Genomic DNA, 22,258 nt, shown 5'->3' with positions numbered 1-22,258 from the left:
AGCCTGCCCCCTCCCCTTTTCTTTCATTTTGTTCTTCAGCTCCACACTAGGAGACAAACTACTGGAACACTTGGGAAGTGAGCGAGTCGGTGGTCAAATCAGGCTTCATTCCCAGGTAGTATATGTCCTTTGCTCAGTGGGAGAAATACCAATTAGTATCCCCAAAGTGGTATCTTGGTATTCTCAAAAAGTTCAATTACTTCCCATGGCCTAGTAATTTCCTGCCAGGCATAGGAGGATCTGGTTCTATAAGAATTGAGGCCCATTGAGAGCATCCTGAAGACTGAAGGCTTTGGTAAGAATATGGAGGACTCCTGTCAATCATACTTAGGCATCATTTTGCTGAATTGAGCAGGGAGTTGATGAGTAGGGGCAACAGCTTTAGCACCCACTGTTTTTATTTAATCTCTCCTTCCTCTAGACCTCCTTGTAAGATATCATCATAGTGATCTTTTTAAAGCAAAAAGCTCCCTTTATTACCTTTTTCCTCCAAATTTCCTGCTCCTTTTGTCTGTAGGAAGTACAGACTCCAAGGCTTATGGATGCCAGTGGGTAAAGTAGATGGGAGAAGCTGACTCCTGTCAGAAGAGACTTGAAAGAGTGTTGGGAACCATAGCAAATTGGAGAGCTCCTGGCACTGCTTCCCAACTTCCCATCCCACATGCTCTCCTTACAACGTGACACGGACATTTCTTCAGTTGGGGTTAGGGTGGTGGTGGCATCTGTAGTTTCTTCCCTTGAATCTTAATGGACCTGTGACTACAGCAAAAGTCATGCTATCTGCTGTCTGAGGTTAGGTTATAAAAGGTAAGGCAGTGTCAGCCTGGTTCTCTTGGGATGCTCACTCTTGGAACCCAGCCACATGCTGCAAGGCAACCCAGGTCACACGGTAAGTATTCTGGCTGACAGCCAACAGCCAGCATCAGCTATACCAGACATGTGAGTGAGAAGACTTTGAAATGACTCCTGCCCTGTCCACTGTCTGATTGCAATCACAAGAGCCGCCCAAGAGAGAACTGCCTAGCTGAGCCCACTCAGTCCCCAGAACTATGAGAGGTGATCATAAATAATTGTTGTTTTAAGTCACCAAGTTTTAGTTTGGTTTGTGATGCAACAATGGATATCTGGAACAGCCAACAGATCTTACTCATTTATTCATTTATTTATTTTTTGGCCGTGCCATGTGACTTGTGGGATTTTAGTTCCCTGACCAGGGATCAAACCCAGACCCTCAGCAGTGACAGCTCAGAGTCCTAACCACTGGACCACCAGGGAATTCCCAGATCTTATTTCTAAACCTGCACTTTCGCTTAAGTCATTTTGTGCCTTTGAACCTACCTACTGTTCAGGGACCAGCTCAATACCTTTCCTAAACATTGATTAACAGTTATCTGTTCTTTCTCCATATTTTCTCCATGAATAATAGGTCATTTGTGAGGACCCCATCCCCCTGCAGTTATTTTATTAAAATATTCTAATATAGTTTAAAAAACAATACCTGCTTTTGTCAAAACTACAAACAATAAACAATAATTCAGAAAGTTATTCTGTCTTGCCCTATCTCACTCCAATTTACCCCCATCCCCTCTCCAAAGGTAACAGCTTTAACAGAGTGGTACATATTCCTCACAACCTCTTCTGCAAACACATACACACACACGTACAAACTATTCACATAAACAGGATTCCATCACAATACTGTTTTATAAACTGCTTTTTCAGTTGATGACATATTTTAGTTATCTTTCTGTCAGTAAATACCAATCCATCTCATGCTTTTTAACAGCTGTGTAGTATTTCCTATTATTTAACCAATTGTTTAACTAATATTCTCTTTGTAGAAATTTAGGTTTTCCCAAACTTTTCCTTATTAAAAACAAGAGTATATTGCTGTTGGATACATTCCTGGGAGAATTGCTGAGATTTAAAAAAAAAGCACCTGGTCTTCCCTGGTGGCGCAGTGGTTGAGAGTCCGCCTGCCGATGCAGGGGACACGGGTTCGTGCCCTGGTCCGGGAAGATCCCACATGCAGCGGAGCGGCTGGGCCCGTGAGCCATGGCCACTGAGCCCGCGCGTCTGGAGCCTGTGCTCCGCAACGGGAGAGGCCACAACAGTGAGAGGCCCACGTACTGCAAAAAAAAAAATAAATAAAATAAAATATAAATAAATAAATAAATAACAGCACCTTTTAAGTTTGGTATAAATTCTTAAATTCTTCTTCAGAAAGAGGTAAGTATATTCCCATGAATAGTATATGAGAGTACTGTGACTTTCTCTGACACTGGATATTATCAAGTTTTTAAATCTTTGCCAGTGTTTTAGGTAAGGAATAATAGCTCCTAATTTTTTTAACCTACAGTTTTATTATTAGTGAAGTTGAGCAGCATTTCACATTTTATTAGTCCCTGTATTTCTTTCATTGTAGATTTTGTCTGCTATGCCCTTTGCCCATTTTCTTTTTTCTTTTTTTGTAGGAGTTGTTTTAGTATTATGGATAATAAATGTCTTAATCCATTCAGGCTGCTCTAACAAAATACCATAGACTGGGTGGCTTATAAAAAATTTCTTTGAGAAACAGAAATTTGTTTCTCACAGTTCTGGAGTGTGCAAGTGCAAAAGCAGGGTGCTGGCATATCAAGTTTTGGCAAAGGTTCTCTTCTGTGTTACAGATCATAACTGTGTCCTCACATGGTGGAAGAGCTAGAGAGCTTTCTGGAACCTCTTTTATAAGGCACTAATTCCATTCATGAGGGTTCCATCCTCATGAACCCAAGCACATCCCAAAGGCCTATACCTCCTACTATCATCTTTGGGGTTGGGATTTCAACACATGAATTTTGGGGGACACATTCAGACTACAGCAGTAAACCATTTACATATTGCTTTGCAAGTATTACTTATCTGTTTGTTGGTTGTGTTTATTTACAGAATATTTTGCATCTAGGAATTTTAAAAAGGTTATGTAATTGATCCTATCTGTCTTTTACTAAGGTGTTAGGCTAAAGTGTCTTCCAAAGAAAGACACTTTCATACTTCTAGTGTTATATAAGGAAATATTTTTTATTCCAATTGCTTTATAGAAAAAAAAAGCCAAACATTTAAAAAAAGTAATTGTTTAATGTTTCAGATAAACTTTTCTTTGAGACATTCTAGTAGGCATTTAATTTACAAATCTAAATTTCCAGGAACTCATACTGAGAAAATTCATTCATTCATTGAAGAGATATTTATGACACATTCCTGGGTACCGAGCTCTTTTCTAGGCTTACGGTACATAGTGGGAACTTGTCTAGTGGAGGTAAGAAAAAAAGGGGAATGGGAAAAAACATAATGCAGCAATTTTTTTTTTTTTACAAACAAAATAATCTGTGGCTTCTGAGCTTATATAGCATGTGGACTCATTTTTCTCATTATATTTAAACATAACATACTCTCATTCGTGGCTTAAATGTCTTTCCACCTCACTAAAATGTAAAACGACTTAAGGGTGTGAGGAATGTCCTTCGTTCATCTTTGAATCCTTGGCATCTAGCTAGTATCTGGCTCATTATAATGGCTCAAGAACTATACTGTTAAGTAAATGGATTTCCCTATTTTACAAATTGCCTCTTTCCTTCTCAAATGAATATTCATAATCCTGCCTTCCTTCCCCTCCTTCCTCACCCATCACCCCAAAATAAAAACGAACACTAGTTATATGTTAGGTCAGATCCCTGGGACTCATGTTTGCATACATGATACTTAAACATGCTAAGTTCATAAGAGGGACTCAACAAAAGAATTGAATTTAAAAGAAATGGCTTTCAGAAAAGTAATAAGGAAGTGCCACACCCCTGTGGACACAAATGCACAGCAAATATTTTTAGAGAACTTATATGTTGTCTGATCTTGCAAAGGAAATCCCAGTAAAAATAAATAAAAGCCAGATTTATTAATTAACACTGGAGAAACATCAACTTACAAGTGTGGGCAGGAGCAAAGTTGCACAGCTAAGGAATTATGATTCTCACTGGAGTCTTTCTGGGAACAATGTTGTCTTTTTCTGCCACATGCCTGAGTTCACGGAAGCTCTTTTCAGGGGTTCCTAACTTCAGGGTTTAACTAGGACGCTGGGATACATTTCAGTCTTCTCAAAGAGAGACCTGCTCTTGCATCTCTGGTAATGAATGAACCGTTCCAGCCCTTGGTTACAATTAGCTTTCACTTTTGGAGCATTTCCCAGGGGTGATATGCGAATAGCTTGAAGGAGGAGGTTGTGAGGCGGACATGGTAGCCAGGGCTCTGCCGAGGCAAATGTGCTCGTGTGGGATGCGGCTGTGAACACAGTATGTGCTAAAATGTAAATAACACAGCCAAAGCACCAAATGCCATGCTTAAAAATTTTTGTTTTTAATAGAGGACTCTTCTGAGCAGTTATAGACATACACACATATGGATGCATTTATATTTCTTTTACCCCCAAACCTGAAATCATGTGAACGATGAGTCGGGCTTTATTAAAATCTCCGGAAAGACCATTAGTTCAGTGTTTTCCCTCGGTGAGTGACCGGCACCAAACCCCCCATTTGAAGCTGGAAACCCTGGAATTCACATGGCCAATTATGCAATACTAGACCAGTGGGAAGCATTTCTGGCTGGCTCAGCTGGTGATCTGATTTTACCCTGCAGCATCAAGATTGATAGACCTTATAATTTTATCCTGGTTAGTGCAGATGCTGTTCTTACATAAGTTTTTTTTTTTTAACATCCCTTTTTCTTAAAAGAAAAACAAACCCAAGTCTTTCCCAAGTGGTTTGGCTTGATGACACCTCATGGTGGTTAAGATCAGTACCCTGATCACTAGCTAGTGGAAAAAAAATTCCCTTTCAGGATTTCTGAATTTGCTGTAATTTAATTTCATTGAATGCTGTGTGTGCTTGTTTGTGAGAAAGAACGAAAAGAAGCAGTAATTTGCCCCCCTCTAAATCATTCCTTTTATGAGGCTTCTTTGGGTAGGGGGAGGGGTGGGAAAGAGACTCAGAAGGTACAGAACATCAATTTGGGAGCTGTTAGTTTCTTTCATGCTAATGACAAGGTATAACTTAAAAACATAACATTCATATGCATATATGGTGCATATATACATAATTAGTATATTGACAAAGCACCTAGCAGAACCTTAGAACTCTTAGTTCCATTAACCCTTAAAGGGAAAACTGGGATTCGGATCAGTCAAGCACAGTGGAATGTGCTCCCTTTCAATTATATACACCCATCATCCTTGTCGAGGAAAGAGACCTCCCAAAAAAGTGAAATGCATTTTTTTTTTTCTGAAGCACTATCACAGTCTGTTATGTATTTATCAGTTTTTGCAGTTCTAATTACAAAATAAGCACTAGCTACTACGTAGAATAACTACACTAGCCAAAAAGATTTTTATAATCTGAGAGAAATGCTCCCATATTGACTCTGCTAAGAGAAGCAACTGCCCTTTCCTTGATTATAAAGAAGGAAGACAGATGGCTTCTTGTTCAAGACTGTAATTTTACTTTCAGCCTCCTCCCTCAGTTAAAAACAAGATGTACTTTGAGGCTTTGAGGGAAAATCTCAAGGGAAAGTTTTTTATTCCTGGCTGCATTGAATAATTCAACACACATTTGAGAGAGCTGAGAAAGATACAAAGGAGAAAATGTTTTCCCTTGTTCTCAGGGAGTTTACAATCTAATTGTGGAGTTTACAGTCAGAATTGGGACCAGAGCCATTAAAGTTTTATTTTTTTCACTTCTCTTTAATGGCCTAATGGTTACTAGTAACACACTTAGGATTCACCAGCCCAGTGGTACGGTGGACCCTCTGATCAAATTTGAAGGGAACATAAGGAGAATGCAAAGGAAGAATAATCTCAAGCAGTACTTATTAAGTCCTTACTATCCTACTAGCTACTTTCAGATAGTATTTAATCTTGACAACAACCCTTCCTGGTCATCCTTATTACCTGTTTTTCACAGACCAGGAGAAAGAGGCAGAAGTGATGCATCCCTGGTCACAGACATAGGAAATGGTATTGAAACACACCGACTGGGAATTCTTCTTTGGCCTTTTCTTTGGCTGTCCCTAGGTTCCCATCTTGAATTTCCTTTGCTTAGATTCCCTTTCAAGGCATGTGAAGTTAATTTACTTCTGTGCTATTTTTTCCCTCTTTGTCTCTGAATAGTCTTTAAAACTTGCTGTCTTTCATTTGGCAAGTCAGGCCTTCTAGAGTCTCCTTTGCAAATACTCTTTCGTTTTTTCTTCTTTTCTAACTGATTCTGTCTTTAAGACATTCTTTGACAGGATGAAAGGAAACATAAAAAGGTGCCTCATAAGTGGTTCTCTTAATATTAAGCAGGATCTTCAGTTTTATTCCTGCCACATTTTAACTGTTCTCATCTCACACGATTTCTCAAGGACTTGGGTTGTAGACTTCTTGAAGGTGGTGACCGCACCTACTGTAACTTGTTGATACTGCATACCGTATTCATGTAACAACAGGGACTTGTAAGAGAGCAGAAACTTTGGTTCTTTCGTTCACCTCTTTGTTCCCAGTGCCTGTAAATTACTGGAACTTAGTGTGCCCTCAGTATACATATGTTTTAACATGATAAATTAATACTCGCTTATTGTTTTTTGTGGACTATTCTGTATAAAAAGTTTCGTTTAGATCCAGTATGGCTCTGAATTGACAGAACTGTAGAATTTTTTTGCCTTTTCCCTATTTTCGGCCCTTTATAACAATTTCGACCTTGGGTGCATTCCATTAAGCTCTTGGTGCCCTTCAAGGCTCAGTTTCCACATCAGCAAAATGGGGCGAGTGGCAACAGTTGCTTGTTTCTCCTTGTCTTCAATCACCTACTGCTTCTGCAGGGGTTTATTGCGTACGCTTTCCCCTGGATAAAATCAGCCACCTGAGAGGTAAGAAACCAGCGGGATCCTCGGGTTGCGCGCCTACTGGGGATGGCTAGCAGCTCCGCAAGCCTCGCCCGTGCCTCCCAGGTCCGGAAGCAACCCGACCCCATTTCGGCTGCGAGCCTGTCCAGCCCTCCGGCGCCCCAGCCTCAGGCGCCCTCTCGCACCGAGGTAGCGCTCTGCCTCGGTGCCACCGCTAAATTGGCTCGGCACCGCGCAGGTTCCGACGCGCGCCGAAGGGCCCGGCCTCGTTTTGGCCGCATTCGCCCGGCCGCCCGCGCGGCGCTGCACTGGGGGCGGGGAGTCTGATGGGAGAAGCGCGCGGCGCTGAGAAGGCGGCGGCCGGGGAGAGGGAGCCGGAGAGGGACTGGGCGCGGGAGGCCGGAGGCGGGGGACAGGGGGAGGCGCCGCCGCCGCCGCCCGCCCCTTTCCGCTGGGGAGCAGCTGCAGCAGCAGGAGCGGAGCGGGAGCCGCGCAGCCACTACCGCCGCCGCCGGGGGATGTGGTCGGCGCCCGCCCCGAGCCGCGCCGCCTCCTGAGTACCCGCCGCCGCCCGAGCCGCCGCCGCCGCCGCCGCCGAGCCGTGCGGAGCCAGGCCGCGCCCTCCCCGGGCGCCCGCCGGCTCGCATGCCGAGGGGCTCCGGGGCGTAGCTGCGCGCCCGGCGCCGCCTCCGGGCTCCTCCGGCCCCGCCATGGGCTGCTGCAACTCCGCCTCCTCAGCCGCGCAGGTGAGGGGCTCCCGCCTCCCGGCCGCCCGCCCGGATGCCTCCCCGCGCGTGCCGCGGGCGCCCGCAGCCTCCCACTACCTGCGAGCGTCCCCTCAACCCACCGTGCACTCCAGAGACCCCCACTTCCGCCTCCCTCTCCCGCCTCCCCCTGTCCCGAAGATGCCCCCGCGCTGGCTCCCAGGGCTGCCGATTCGCAGGCACCTCCGCGCGGCCCTCAGGGCGCCGCTAGCTCTGCCCAGCCCCTTGCCGACTTGGCCGCCTCCTCCCAGTAACACCTGAGCGGCCCGTCCCGCCAGCCCGCAGGTAGAGGCAATAAGGGCGTCTGCTCTCTGCCCCTGGTGGCACCCCCTTCCCTCGTCTTCCGGGCCTGGTTCCTCTCTTCCTACCTCCTTGGAGTCTTCCCCCTCCCCATCCACAGACTATTTTCTGTGCTCCCTGGGGGAGTACCCCCAGTATGGGCTGTTCACCCCTCTCCCACCTTATTACTGTTTCTGCTCTTAGATATTCTGTCCCTTTTCTCTTGCCCGCCGCCCCCCGTCCGGGTTCAAGTGTTTAAGCGGATCCCGGAGCCCTTCTACGACCCGCTTCCCCGATTCTAGCCGCTCGCTTCCCACCCCATCCCATCCCCCCTTTGTGCCTTGACCCCGGGCACCGCGGCCTCTTCGCACCCCGAGGCCCCTGCGGGAGCGCGGGGATTGGGCTGAGAAGGAGATTGGGCACCTGGTGGGTGACGGGATCGTTACGGAGACTCCCTCTTTGTTGCCAGTGTAACAGGAGGAAGAGGTGCCGAATTTAGTTTTTCTGTGTGCACTGGCTGAGTGTTGTCGCTGAGGGCTGAGATGCAGAGATTTCTCCCAGCTTCTACCCTGCCCCCATCCAGATTTCGCTAACCTCCCTCTCTTTTGCCGATCCGAGCCCTTAACCTGGATAGAAATGTTTAGACAACTGTATAAGGATCAAACGTAATAGGACTTGACTGCTGGCCGCTAATAACTAAGAGGACCTGTTTGTAAATTACCTAATTTAGTGGATTAGTGAGTGTATTTACAAATACGATAAAAAGCAATCAGGAATACTGCATCAAACTGTCTGGTGGTGGTGTATGAAAAATAGGCTCTGACAACGCCTGGGATGTAATCTCACAGTTTCATTAGTGTAGAATGTAACTGTGGTCTTTGATTTGTTTGTTTTGGGGGGATACAAGGGCTCTTGTTTTTAGAAATAAAGGCTGGTCCGTTCTTGGTGAAGAAAAATGCTAGTTTGGAAAAAAAAATTCCTTCAGAGATATAGCATCTGTGATAATGCCAGAAGTGTTTTGCTGCTTCTAAATGACTATATATAACTCAGTTTTAAATAACCTGCATACTTGTTCTGAAAATCTGAGATCTGTTAGAAAATGACTAGAATTGCAGATGAATGGAGGACATTTATGTTTTATTAAGTATCCATCCTATTTGTCTACTTCTTTTTTGGGTGTTTGCTTACTCTTTTTTTGATTTTTTTTTTTCTTTTCCTATTAGGATCATAGTCAGGCTGACTGGTTTAGTTAGTTAAACCTTCCTGTTCCATTAGAATAACAGAGAAAAACTATATGTAGTGGTGTTAGGAAGGAGAGGTCGATAGACCACAGTTTTCATATTAACAGATAAAGGTGTGGAATCACACAGTACCTTTCAACTGGTCAGAGATTTTGGGGGAGAGGGAGGAATCTACTTGGGTGCTATTCGTCTAATATTTACTTAAATATTATTTTCACCAAAAAGATATCTTTCCTGTCGCCTTTCTTTTAAGAATTGGGTTATTTTGCATCCTCTTGGAGATGGAATGCCTTTAAGACGGTATTGGATAGTTTATGGATGGCTTGTTCAGTGTTTAATCAATTAAATTTGGAAGGGATGGATGCTGGACCAAAACTCTGCTTAACAGGTCTTGCATTTGACTAGCTCCACATCTTACTTTTCAGAATGCTGTCCCATATATTTTCCTTTCTTCTTCCTCCTCTTGCAGCCACTGTTTCCTTCATGCTGTGCTCTACAGACAAGATGCATGTCATGCACTCCGAAGGGTGCATTTTTTTTTCTGTGGATTCCTATAACCAATCACCAGCAGCTTTAGGGACTTGTAGTGTAAGTGGAGCATTGAGGTTTCGTGCCAAAGAGCTGGTCATCATTTTCTTTTTCCTTATTTGAGATTTTGGCATCATTCTTAATTTGTGAAATGTTACCAATCTGCTGCATTTTAATGCTCCTTTCAGTAGCATCACCAGTTAGGATAATATAGTATCTGTATGAGTTGTGTTGAAACAAAACAGGGATGCAGCTGCACATCTTCTCTAAATGTGAACCTCCACATCACTTTGAACCTCTCTTAGAGGCCTCAATTGTATTTTCAGGCAGAATGTTTCTTTCATCCCTTCTACTGAATTGTAAACTTCTTGAGTATAGGAACTGTTTTTATTTTCCACATGTTTGTATCCATTGCAGTGTCTCACTATACCTTGTACATAATAAGTTGCTCAGCAGTAGTAAATGAAGAGAATACAGATACACAGATTGGAACATTTGAACATTTGGCTGGCGAGTAACATTTAATATGAATCCAGCCCCGAACTATGTGCTGTTTTACTTCCATGAGCTGGTTGAGTAATGCCACCACGCCACCCTCTTCAAAGCTCAAATTTCAACTAAGTTAAAATTCATCTGCTTTTCCCACATTCCTTCCTATTCTGTCAGTGGTACCATCAGTTTGCAAAATTGAGCAGGTTTTTTCTTTTCTCCTGGTGCTCTGCTCAGTGCTTATTTTTTAGTTGGAGCAGTGGCTATAACATCTTAAAAGAGCTTGTCTGCAAACTCTAATGATAACCTGCACAGCACATCAAAACAATGTGCTTTGAGGTAATCTGCAGTTCAGTTTAGCTTTTCTCAGTGCTATCATCAGCAACTTTCAAGCCCTGGCAGGTTTTATCAATGTAAATATAGTGTGTTTCCTCTTTGTAGTAGGAATTCACTTTTGAAATACATATAATTTATTTTCCCTCATAGTCTCTTGCTATGTTGTAGACTCTCATAAAAGAGTTTATTGACTTCCAAACTGCTTCATCTCTTGTAGTCTGTTCTGGTATTATTTTCATTTTCTTGTCAGTGTCTGGTTATCATAATTTGCCATCAAAATAATTATCCTGTTTTTGGATTTAGATAAAAGAAAAGCATCACATTCTATACTTACTTGTATTTTACTGTTGAAGGAGGAAATTATTGGCAAAATTATTTATGCAGTATCAGATATGTGTTTCTAAGAATCTTAAGAACTCTTAGATATATTTATAGAACTCTTATAGAACTCTAATTTTTTTTATTTGTGGCCACTACAAGTTACTTGCTAATATTAGTAATTGCTCAACACAAGCCAATACATGATAGCCTTTGCCTAAAAATCTCTTTGAAGAGAACATAAAAGTGAGATAGTCATGAGTTTCTTTTTACAGCACTAATCCTCCCTAAGATTCTTAAAATTTATTCCCAACTCTCCATAATTCGTTTATTCTGTTATAACCTGACATAATTTCTATTCTTGTAATGTTAAACTTCAAAGTTCAGTTGTAAATCTTCAGATTTATGAAATGTTCTTTCCCATTGACAAACCAGTTTGAATGAAGGAGGCTTTTGAAGGATTACTTAGCAAATTGCCAAAAGTCTTTGTCGTTAATGGCTAGATCATCATTTCTCACAGCAGCTCTTTGGAGGCCAGGAGATTTCGCAAGTGCTCTGAAGTTCTGTGTCCTTTGGTTCTAACCTTAGAAATTGTGAGAGGGATGGAGCGGAATCTTTCTAATTGAACAAACTGCCCCTCATATCTCTCTGGCTTTAGGAGAGATTGGTCTTGTCTCTGGTCTCGTCCCATGTCTTCTAATTGAGAGCTAAGTATTTAACTGTGTTTTCCTAGCTCTCATATCTTGTCTCAGGAGTAATGAAAAACAATCAAGTGGTTCACAAATACTGGTTAACTTTTGAGAATGTTAACTGTTCTTTAACAGAATTTTATTAGTACTGTAGTCTCCTTCTGCTTTGTGAACTTTGAAGTCAGAGGGTAAAAATGAAATTTGAAGACTGTCTAGCGAAGTAGACCTGCTCTAACTGGAATAAAAAAAACACAGCATGAAGACAATTTATTTTTTTCTTCTTCTTCTGAATACTATGCTATTAGCCTAGAAGATCCATTCCTCCAAATAATGTAAGCCAAAAATATTAAAATTGGCTGGAAAGTAATGTAAAAATGGTGAGACTTTTTGTGTACCTATTTTTCACAGCCATTTTCATGTTTTAATTTCTCTAGTAACTCTGAAGTTGACTTTACTTCCGTTTTACAGGGGAGGCAGTTGAGACTTGGACATTAGTTGAGACTTGGCTGAAGTCTCAGAGCTACTAAGGGATCCATCCAAACTTTACCCCAGGTCTTTTGAATGTGAGTCCTGTGCTTTTCTTTCTGCGTTCACATACATGCTTCCCATATCATAAATTGCAGTTCATTTTATCTTTAGAAAAGGTCCACTCAATAACATTTTGAATTAAGGAATGTCCAAGTTAAAGTCATGCCTTTTTGAACTTGCTGCAGTTACTAGCTGGAGAACGACATAATGTGGTACAGCAAAACTAGTCCAGTTAAAAAGTTCCCAGGCTTAACAAATACTACCAAATACTATCTGATGTGTTAATCCTATCATTTAGAAATGTTATTGGCTTGAAGGACATTTATTTATAGAAATATATTCTCTATTCTATTACAGGTAATTGGTTAGTAGCTATTTTACTGTCTCCTTCCTCCCCAACCCTCCCCCCCCAAAAAAAAGAAGAAGTAAATATTTCAATTTCATAATTTGGCTCAGATTTGGGGAGTTCTAGTTTATCTTTATTAGAGATAAACTAGGCCTACTATCTCTCTTTTCTATTGAGCTAAACTAGAATGTAGAGATAAGAAGTAGTCTAAGGTCAGAGAGATACATTATGAGGTAGCTAGGACTAGAAACCTACTTAGTCACTTAATCTCTTGAGCTTTCTATAGTTAGTATTAATTCTTAATGTCTTAAGTCTTCTTATCTTTGTAACCTTGGCTCCACATAGGAAACACTTAGAGAACTTGTAAAAACACGGATTCCTGGGTCCTCCTTTCGGAGGTTCTGATGTCATTGGTCCAGGGGTATTTTTTAAAGTTCCCCTGGTGATTTTCATGTTCTGCCAAGGTTAAAACCCACTCTTACACACCCTTTCTTTAGATAATTCCATCTCCTTCTCTGGTTTCAGTTACAGTACATATGCTGACAATTCCCAAACTGAACTACTGAACTGAAACCAATTTTTTCCTGGCCTCTGAGCTATACTTAGCACTTCCACTAGAATGTCTTGTAGGCAACTCAAACTCAGCGTGTCAAAACTGAACTCAAAATTTGTAGGCACATACACACACATCTTTTTCAGTATCTTTGGTTCACTGAATGATACCAGTATCCTGGTGTGGAAACTGGAAAACCGAGGCACATAGGAAACCTGCCTCTCATTATTCCATACCTGGCCACCATATCTTGCCTCTTTTGCCTTCTAAACTCCACTACCAGCCCCCTAGTTTAAGCTTCTGTCATCTCTGGCCAGAACCTTGCTTCCATATCTCCCCATATTCATTCATGCTTCCTTCTAATTTTTCTCCACACCGCAGTCTTAGTGATCTCTTTAAAAAAATCCAAAGCTGTGTGGGGATTGTGTCCCCCACCTACTTGAAACCCTTTAATGGTTTCTGATTGCTCTTAGGACAAAGACCAGAATCACTGACCCTAGCCAACAGTGCTGCATGGGCTGGTCTCCATCTCTCTTCAGCATCATTGTCTTCTCGTACCATGCTGCTCCTTACTCTCTGTGCTCGCTCCAACCTCACAGATTCTTCAGGAGACTGTATTCTTCTTTTAGAGCTTTTGCACATGTTTTTCACTTTTGGGGAAGGCTCTTTGCTTTTCTCCCTGGCCTTTGGCTGCCTGATACTCATCCTTTAAGTTTCAGCCTCAGAGTCACTTGTTTGGAAAAGGCTTCCTTGATCCTTCAAACCAGGCCATGTCTCCTCATTAAGTTCTCACAGCCTTATGTATTTTCCCTACGAACACCTAAAGCAATATGCAGTTAATGTCTAGACTAGGAGTTGGCAAAACTACAGCCCATGGGCCAGATCTGGCCAGCTACCTGTTTTTGTATGGCTTGCAAGCTAAGAATGCTAAAAATGGTATCTGTATATTTAAATGGGGGGAAAAAATCAAAAGAAGAATTTTACATGAGAAATTTATTTCATAAAAATTATATAAATTTGAATTTCATTGTCTACAAATAAAGCTTTATTGATAAAACCACATGCATTCATTTATACATTGTCTATAGCTGCTTTTATGCTACAGTGGCAGAGTTGAGTGGTTAGTTGTGACAGAGACCTTATGGCCTGCAAGTGTAAACATTTATTCTGTGGCTCTTAGGGAAAATGTTTACTAACCCCTGGTCTAGACTGAGTTGATGAGGAGAGGGACCATGACTGCTTTGTTCATTGCTGTTATTCTCTGTGCTTAGTTGGTACCTGGTACCTGGTAGGTGCTCGTGAAATATTGGAACAAATTAGTGAATTTGTTCAAATCTCTTTCCTTTCATGGATGGATGTGGATAAACTCCAACCGTAGTGACTTTGATGTTTTAAAATTCAATATAGGGACTTCTCTGGTGGTTCACTGGTAAAGAATCTGCCTTCCAATGCAGGGGACATGGGTTCGATCCCTGCAGGGAACTAAGATCCCACATGCCGGGGGGCAACTAAACCCACATGCCACAACTACTGAGCTCGAGCGCCTTAAGGAGAGAGCCCACGTGCCGCAAACTACAGAGCCTACGCGCTCTGGAGCCCGTGCGCCACAACTAGAGAGAGAACCCGCACGCCGCAACTAGAGGGAAGCCCGCACACTGACAAAGACCCTGTGTGCCACAACTAATACCCGACCCAGCCAAAAAAATAAAAGCAAGAAATTTTTAAAAAACGAAAAGTAGTTACTTATAAAAAAAATAAATAAAATTCAATATAAAAAAATTTTAGGGACTTCCCTGGTGGCGCAGTGGTTAAGAATCTGCCTGCCAATGCAGGGGACACGGGTTCGAGCCCTGGTCCCAGAAGATCCCACATGCCACGGAGCAACTAAGCCCATGTGCCACAACTACTGAGCCTGCGCTCTAGAACCCGCGAGCCACGTGCCACAACTACTGAAGCCTGTGCACCTAGAGACTGCTCCGCAACAAAGAGAAGCCACTGCAATGAGAAGCCCACGCACCGCAACGAAGAGTAGCCCCCACTTGCCGCAACTAGAGAAAGCCCGCGTGCAGAAACGAAGACCCAACACAGCCAAAAATAAATAAATTAATTAAAAAGAAAAATAAGAAGCTAAGGGCTTCAGTGTAAAAAAATTTTTTTTAAAGGACAAATACTTTTTTTTTTTTTGACGGTGCCTGGCGGCTTGCAGGATCCTAGTTCCCCCACCAGGGATTGAACCCAGGCCCAGGCAGTGAAAGCACTGAGCCCTAACCACTGGACCGCCAGGGAATTCCATAAAAGGACAAATACTTTCAAAGAAGATCCTCAACAGAAGTTTTAGCAGCTGTCTTAAGCAGCTTGTCTGTTGCAGGTATACGTCTCCTGTGTGAAGCATGTGTACTTGTAGAGGTGTAAGTTAGGGGGTGTTTTTTTTCCCCTGATGGACTCCTCTCTGATTTCATATCAGCTGTATAGTAAGATTTACTTAAAAAAACATTTCGTTGATAAACTACTGGAATTTTTTTTAATAATATTACTTTTTTTTAGCTGCTCTCTATAACATCCTGCAATCAAATATTTAGACATTTATTTAGTAAGGAAACTATTAAAAGCTATTTTTATCCTAATTTTTAAGGTTGCGAGATACGCTGAAGATTGCTGAACAGACATGTTTGATTTCTGGATACATTTGTATAATGTAAAATAAGGAAAACAGCAAAAAGATGGAAAAATTGAAAATATATGTTTACTTCAAGATGTTCAAGTAGCAGGGAAGGTATTAAAGTTTGCTTTTTTTTTTTGGTAGCATTATGATAATGGTAATGATAATGATCTAGTAAGATTTTTCATTATGAATCACTTAAGGATGATTCAGCTTTAAGAAATGAAAAACCTTAAATCTAAATAGCTAATACATTAAGGAAAACTTACTACCTCTTATAAGTTGCGTGGTAGGGTGGCTTCCAGCGTGGTTAATTCGGTGGCTTGATGATGTCAACAAGGACCTGAGTTGTCTCTTTTTGTCATTTAAGGAAGTTAGTTTTTCCCTCACTTAGCTCCCCTTGTGATCCCAAGATGGATGTGACTGACAGACTCACGCCGATCTGCCAATCTCCAGTGCTTCTTCTTTCAGTAGGAGTTAGGGAGGGCTGCATACTCATCCCTAAACAATCTCTAGCAAGGGGGAGGCAAGGGCACTCTGATTGGATTAGACTAACCAGGATTTCCCTCTGAGTCAAGTGGAGGGTGGAGCAATACCAGAGTGAAATTAGGACTCCGCCACTAAGGCTTGGGGGTGTTGGGGAGAGTGGTGACTGAGTAGGCAGCCAATGGTATCTGCTTACATAGTTTTGTCATTTTCTTCTGCCTATAAGATCACACTTGTATGGTGTTTCCTAACATTTTGTTTATAGCTCCATTATAAAACCTCACAGTTCATAGTTGAAAGTCACACAGTTATCTTCCTATTTCCCCAGTGCTACTGCTCTAGCCACTGCTGAATCCCCGTCTTTCTCTTTTCCCCACCCCCACTGCTTCTTTCCCATTCTGAGGGAAGCATAGCTTCTGGATAAAGAAGAGCATTTAAGGTTGGAATAATGGTTAAGTAGGTAATCAGTTTTCCCACAACCAGGGAGACCCAAGAGAACCTTGGGGGTTACTATAACCTCTTCCCTTTCAAGCTCTCAATTTCCTTTTCTACCTCTTCTCACTTCTTTGTGTGTTTATCTCTGTCCGATTGGTACTCATTTTTTCTTTCTTTTTCCCTCCTTTCCCCTAAAGTTTTCTTTTTTGTCCCTTTTCTTTCTACCCCTACCTGATGCACTTAAGGGGCCGTAATACTGAGTGGAATATACTAGCATAGAAGAGGAGAAAGAGAGTGTCTTTTTTCCTCCTGTTTAATTTTGGTTTTTTTTGTTTTTGTTTTTTGGTATAGCAATAGTAAAACTGAAGATTCACATCATTATTTAGAATACCTCTATGAAGTAAAGAGCTCTCACAGTATAAAAATTGCTTCTTTACAGAAGGAGAATTAGTAAACTAATATGTAAATATGTTCAGTCTTGCTAATAATCAAATCAAATTAAGGGTACATAGACACCACTTTCATCTGTAACTTTGGTAGTTAACAGAATAATATTAGTTGCTCATGTGGTTTCAACTCAAGTATACTTTATTGATTTGCTGAATAAATGGTATGACCCTCTTGGGACACTGTTTGATGACATACATTGAAAGCCATAAAAAAGTTGACACCCTTTAGTAATCCAAAAGTATACTAAATGCTAGATGACATTACATGTGGCATTATTTGTAGTAGCAAAATAGTTTAAACATAATATTGCTGATGTAAAATTTTCTTAATATAAAATTCAGTTGAATTTAGTCTGCTATATGTGTCTCACTTCACCATACCCAACTAAATGATCCTCCCTTAATGGGTAAGTAGCCTTCTGCCATCCTTTAAAGAAATCCTTTCCCTACTGCTGCTCTAAAAGGATATTAGAATCTGAGAATTAAACACCATCTTGTACTGGCAGGAGTGTGGGCTGTATAGCCAGACCGAATGGCTCTGTCACCAGCTGGGTTATTTGGGCCAAATTCTCTAGCATTTTGTGTGTGTGTGTGTGTGTTTACATCTTTATTGGAGTATAATTGCTTCACAATGGTGTGTTAGTTTCTGCTTTATAACAAAGTGAATCAGTTATACATATACATATGTTCCCATATCTCTTCCCTCTTGCGTCTCCCTCCCTCCCACCCTCCCTATCCCACCCCTCTAGGTGGTCACAAAGCACCGAGATGATCTCCCTGTGCTATGCGGCTGCTTCCCACTAGCTATCTATTTTACCTTTGGTAGTGTATATATGTCCATGCCACTCTCTCGCTTTGTCCCAGCTTACCCTTCCCCCTCCCCATATCCTCAAGTACATTTCTCTAGTAGGTCTGTGTCTTTATTCCTGTCTTACCCCTAGGTTCTTCATGACATTATTTTTCTCTTAAATTTCATATATATGTGTTAGCATACGGTATTTGTCTTTCTCTTTTTGACTTACTTCACTCTGTATGTCAGACTCTAGGTCCATCCACCTCATTACAAATAGCTCAATTTCGTTTCTTTTTATGGCTGAGTAATATTCCGTTGTATATATGTGCCACATCTTTATCCATTCATCCGCTGATGGACACTTAGGTTGTTTCCATCTCCTGACTATTGTAAATAGAGCTGCAATGAACATTTTGGTACATGACTCTTTTTGAATTATGGTTTTCTCAGGATATATGCCCAGTAGTGGGATTGCTGGGTCATATGGTAGTTCTATTTTTAGTTTTTTAAGGAACCTTCATACTGTTCTCCATAGTGGCTGTACCAATTCACATTCCCACCAGCAGTACAAGAGTGTTCCCTTTTCTCCACACCCTCTCCAGCATTTATTGTTTCTAGATTTTTTGATGATGGCCATTCTGACTGGTGTGAGATGATATCTCATTGTAGTTTTGATTTGCATTACTCTAATGATTAATGATGTTGAGCATTCTTTCATGTGTTTGTTGGCAGTCTGTATATCTTCTTTGGAGAAATGTTTATTTAGGTCTTCTGCCCATTTTTGGATTGGGTTGTTTGTTTTTTTGTTATTGAGCTGCATGATCTGCTTGTAAATTTTGGAGATTAATCCTTTGTCAGTTGCTTCATTTGCAAATATTTTCTCCCATTCTGAGGGTTGTCTTTTGGTCTTGTTTATGGTTTCCTTGGCTGTGCAAAAGCTTTGAAGTTTCATTAGGTCCTATTTGTTTATTTTTGTCTTTATTTCCATTACTCTAGGAGGTGGGTCAAAAAGGATCTTGCGTGATTTATGTCATAGAGTGTTCTGCCTATGTTTTCCTCTAAGAGTTTGATAGTTTCTGGCCTTACATTTAGGTCTTTAATCCATTTTGAGCTTATTTTTGTGTATGGTGTTAGGGAGTGGTCTAATCTCATACTTTTACATGTAGCCATCCAGTTTTCCCAGCACCACTTATTGAAGAGGCTGTCCTTTCTCCACTGTACATTCCTGCCTCCTTTATCAAAGATAAGGTGACCATATGTGCGTGGGTTTATCTCTGGGCTTTCTATCCTGTTCCATTGATCTATATTTCTGTTTCTGTGCCAGTACCATACTGTCTTGATTACTGTAGCTTTGTAGTATACTCTGAAGTCAGGGAGCCTGATTCCTCCAGCTCCGTTTTTCGTTCTCAAGATTGCTTTGGCTAATTCAGGGTCTTTTGTGTTTCCATACAAATTGTGAAATTTTTTGTTCTAGTTCTGTGAAAAATGCCAGTGGTAGTTTGATGGAGATTGCATTGAATCTGTAGATTGCTTTGGGTAGTAGAGTCATTTTTCACAATGTTGATTCTTCCAATCCAAGAACATGGTATATCTCTCCATCTATTTGTATCATCTTTAATTTCTTTCATCAGTGTCTTATAATTTTCTGCCTACAGGTCTTTTGTCTCCTTAGGTTTGTTCCTAGATATTTTATTCTTTTTGTTGCAGTGGTAAATGGGAGTGTTTTCTTGATTTCACTTTCAGGTTTTTCATCATTAGTGTATAGGAATGCCAGAGATTTCTGTGCATTAATTTTGTATGCTGCTGCTTTACCAAATTCATTGATTAGCTCTAGTAGTTTTCTGGTAGCATCTTTAGGTTTCTCTGTGTATAGTATCATGTCATCTGCAAACAATGACAGCTTTACTTCTTCTTTTCCGATTTGGATTCCTTTTATTTCCTTTTCTTCTCTGATTGCTGTGGCTAAAACTTCCGAAACTATGTTGAATAAGAGTGGTGAGAGTGGGCAACCTTGTCTTGTTCCTGATCTTAGTGGAAATGGTTTCAGTTTTTCACCATTGAGGACGATGTTGGCTGTGGGTTTCAAATTCTTTAACATTTTGTGCCTCATTTTCCCCAGCTGTAAAATGGGAACAATAATAACACCTATCTCACAGGCTTGTAGCAAACTGCACACCCCATGAAAATATCTTAGACATTATGATATTAATGTAAACTAAGGCTCTTAGATGTTCTCCTACCCATTAATACCCCCCTAAAAAAATCCTGTGTTTGGGTTTTGGAAAAGGGACCTCGACTTCCAAAAATTTAAAACTGTGTCTGGAAGATGAGTGTTAAGGGTGAAATGAACAGCAATAAGGAGAGGCTAAATTGGATGGTTAGGAGTTCACTGGAGAAGTTAAGAAAGGATGGACTAGTTGGAGAGTGGGCTTCCTGAAAATCATCCTTGATTTGGCTTTGAAGGATGGGTTTAGAAAATGTGGGAGGATAGACAGATTTTAGTATAAAGCAGGGACAAGAGAGGACATTTCAGTGAAAGGAACAGCTCGAACAAAGGCAAGGAAGCCTTTAACTGACTGCGTGTCCATTTGGAAAGGAGACCTTGCCAGAATAAAGAGAAATGTAACATGTAGGGAAGACTACTATTCCAAGGGGAGAGAAATGGGCAGCCATGGAGGGTTTTTCAGAGCTGTGTAAGGAGTAATCGGAGACTTGCCTATGCCTGAAGCCAGAGAAAGGGAAACAGGCCACCCTGGAAACCGTTCAGTAACTTGAACCAACAGTGTAAATGGGAAACAGAAGAGACATTATAGAATTGAAATAGGACAGATTCTCCTGACTTAATCTGGATATGTGGGATAACGGAGAGGGATAAAACCGGTTTAGAATACTGTATAATGGAAGAAGGGTATTATAATTGACAGACATGGGAGTTGAGATGGAGACTAGAATATGGGGAGGGGAAGATGAATTTAATTTTGTGTGAACTGAGTTTGAGATGATATTAATACTCCATGTAGCAATTTCCCATAGGCAGTTGAAGATCCAGAACTGGATTTCAGAAAATGTTCTAAGTCATATGCATAAAGGAGATGCTGTAAGGATGGGTGGTCTCCCAGGGGAAGGAAAGGGCATGGAATATGAGAGCAGACCACTGGGTTTTCCCTGCTTTCATTCCCTAGTTGTCTGCCCTCATAGAATAAATTTCATTTGATTCTTGCAACTCTGAGATGGGTATCAGTGTTAGCCCCATTTTACTGATTAAAAAACTAAGGCTTGGGAATTCCCTGGCAGTCCAGTGGTTAGGACTCGGTGCTTCCACTGCCTGGAGCCCGGGTTCAATCCCTGTGGAATCCCTAAGATTCCACAGTGTGGCCAAAAAGGAAAAAAAAACAAAAAAAAACTGAGGCTCTATTTGCTGCAACATGGATGGACCTAGAGATTATCATATTAGGTGAAGTAATCAGACAGAAAGACAAATATCATTATATCACTTATATGTGGAATCTAGAAAAAAAGTGATACAAATGAACTTATTTACAAACCAGAAATAAACTCACAGACATAGAAAATAAATTTATGGTTACCAAAGGGAGAAGGGGGAGGGGATAAATTAGGAGTATGGTATTAACATATACACACGACTATAAATAAGATATATTAACAAGGACCTACTGTATAGCACAGCGAACTATATTTAATATCTTGTAACCTATAATGGAAAAGGATCTGAAAAAGAATATATATATGTGTTCTGCATCACTTTGCTGTACACCTGAAACTGACATAACATTGTAAATCAACTATACTTCAGTTGAAAAAAAAAAAGAGAATCTGAGGCGCAGAAGCTTGGGCAGCTTGCCCCAAGGCCCCCAAAGTAGTGTAAAGCCTGGGGTAGTTCAAAATGTGCGTTTCCTGCTGTACTGCATTCCCTTCCTTCTGCTGTACTGAGAGCTATATTTAAATAGTATATTAAATGTAGCCTAGATACCACGTTTCTGTCACTGAAATTCAGAGACTGTGTGTACTATTTACTCTGGCTTTAAAGTGTATGTGTGTTTGGGTGGGGTGGGTGTTGGTTTTCAGTCAGTGCACCCTAAACCAGAGGTAAGAATGTAAGAATTTGCAGCAGGGTCTGTATAAGCGGTGGTTATAAACTGAAGACTCCTGGGACCCTTAACTGCTGTGCATTTCCTCCTGGGCCCTTCTGCATTTTCTTCTAAGAACTTAAGTCTGAACAAGTCTATCATGGCAGTAAGTTTGCTAAAAGTGACCACAATTCTGTCCTTTCCCCATAACTCAGATTCTCAAGAATACAGTTTTAATAAGGAATATATATTTATATATTTAGTCTTTGGAGACCCATGGCCTCTGAAAGGGTTAATGTAATTGATACTAACGTTATTTAATAGTATCAGTAAGGCTCAGGAGAGCAGTAAGAAAGGAAAGGGTGAAGAAA

The 22,258-nt window shown here is 41.2% G+C and overlaps 1 protein-coding gene across 3 annotated transcripts in view; it reads left to right on the top strand.

Annotated features, from left to right (window-relative positions):
- The first annotated feature begins 7,487 nt into the window (after positions 1 to 7,487).
- Positions 7,488 to 22,258, top strand: part of SLC44A1 (solute carrier family 44 member 1) — a 218,605-nt gene continuing 203,834 nt past the window's right edge. For all 3 annotated transcript variants that reach the window (XM_067743748.1, XM_067743747.1, XM_067743746.1), the window contains exon 1: positions 7,488 to 7,652. In XM_067743748.1, the coding sequence (XP_067599849.1) occupies positions 7,617 to 7,652 (36 nt within the window). In that variant the 5' untranslated portion in view covers positions 7,488 to 7,616. The remainder of the gene's footprint in view (positions 7,653 to 22,258) is intronic.

Source organism: Pseudorca crassidens, chromosome 7, assembly GCF_039906515.1.
Source record: "Pseudorca crassidens isolate mPseCra1 chromosome 7, mPseCra1.hap1, whole genome shotgun sequence".
In the NCBI taxonomy this organism is placed as follows: Eukaryota; Metazoa; Chordata; class Mammalia; order Artiodactyla; family Delphinidae; genus Pseudorca; species Pseudorca crassidens.
Note: the sequence above shows the minus strand (reverse complement) of the source record. Positions and strands in the feature narration are given on the sequence as shown.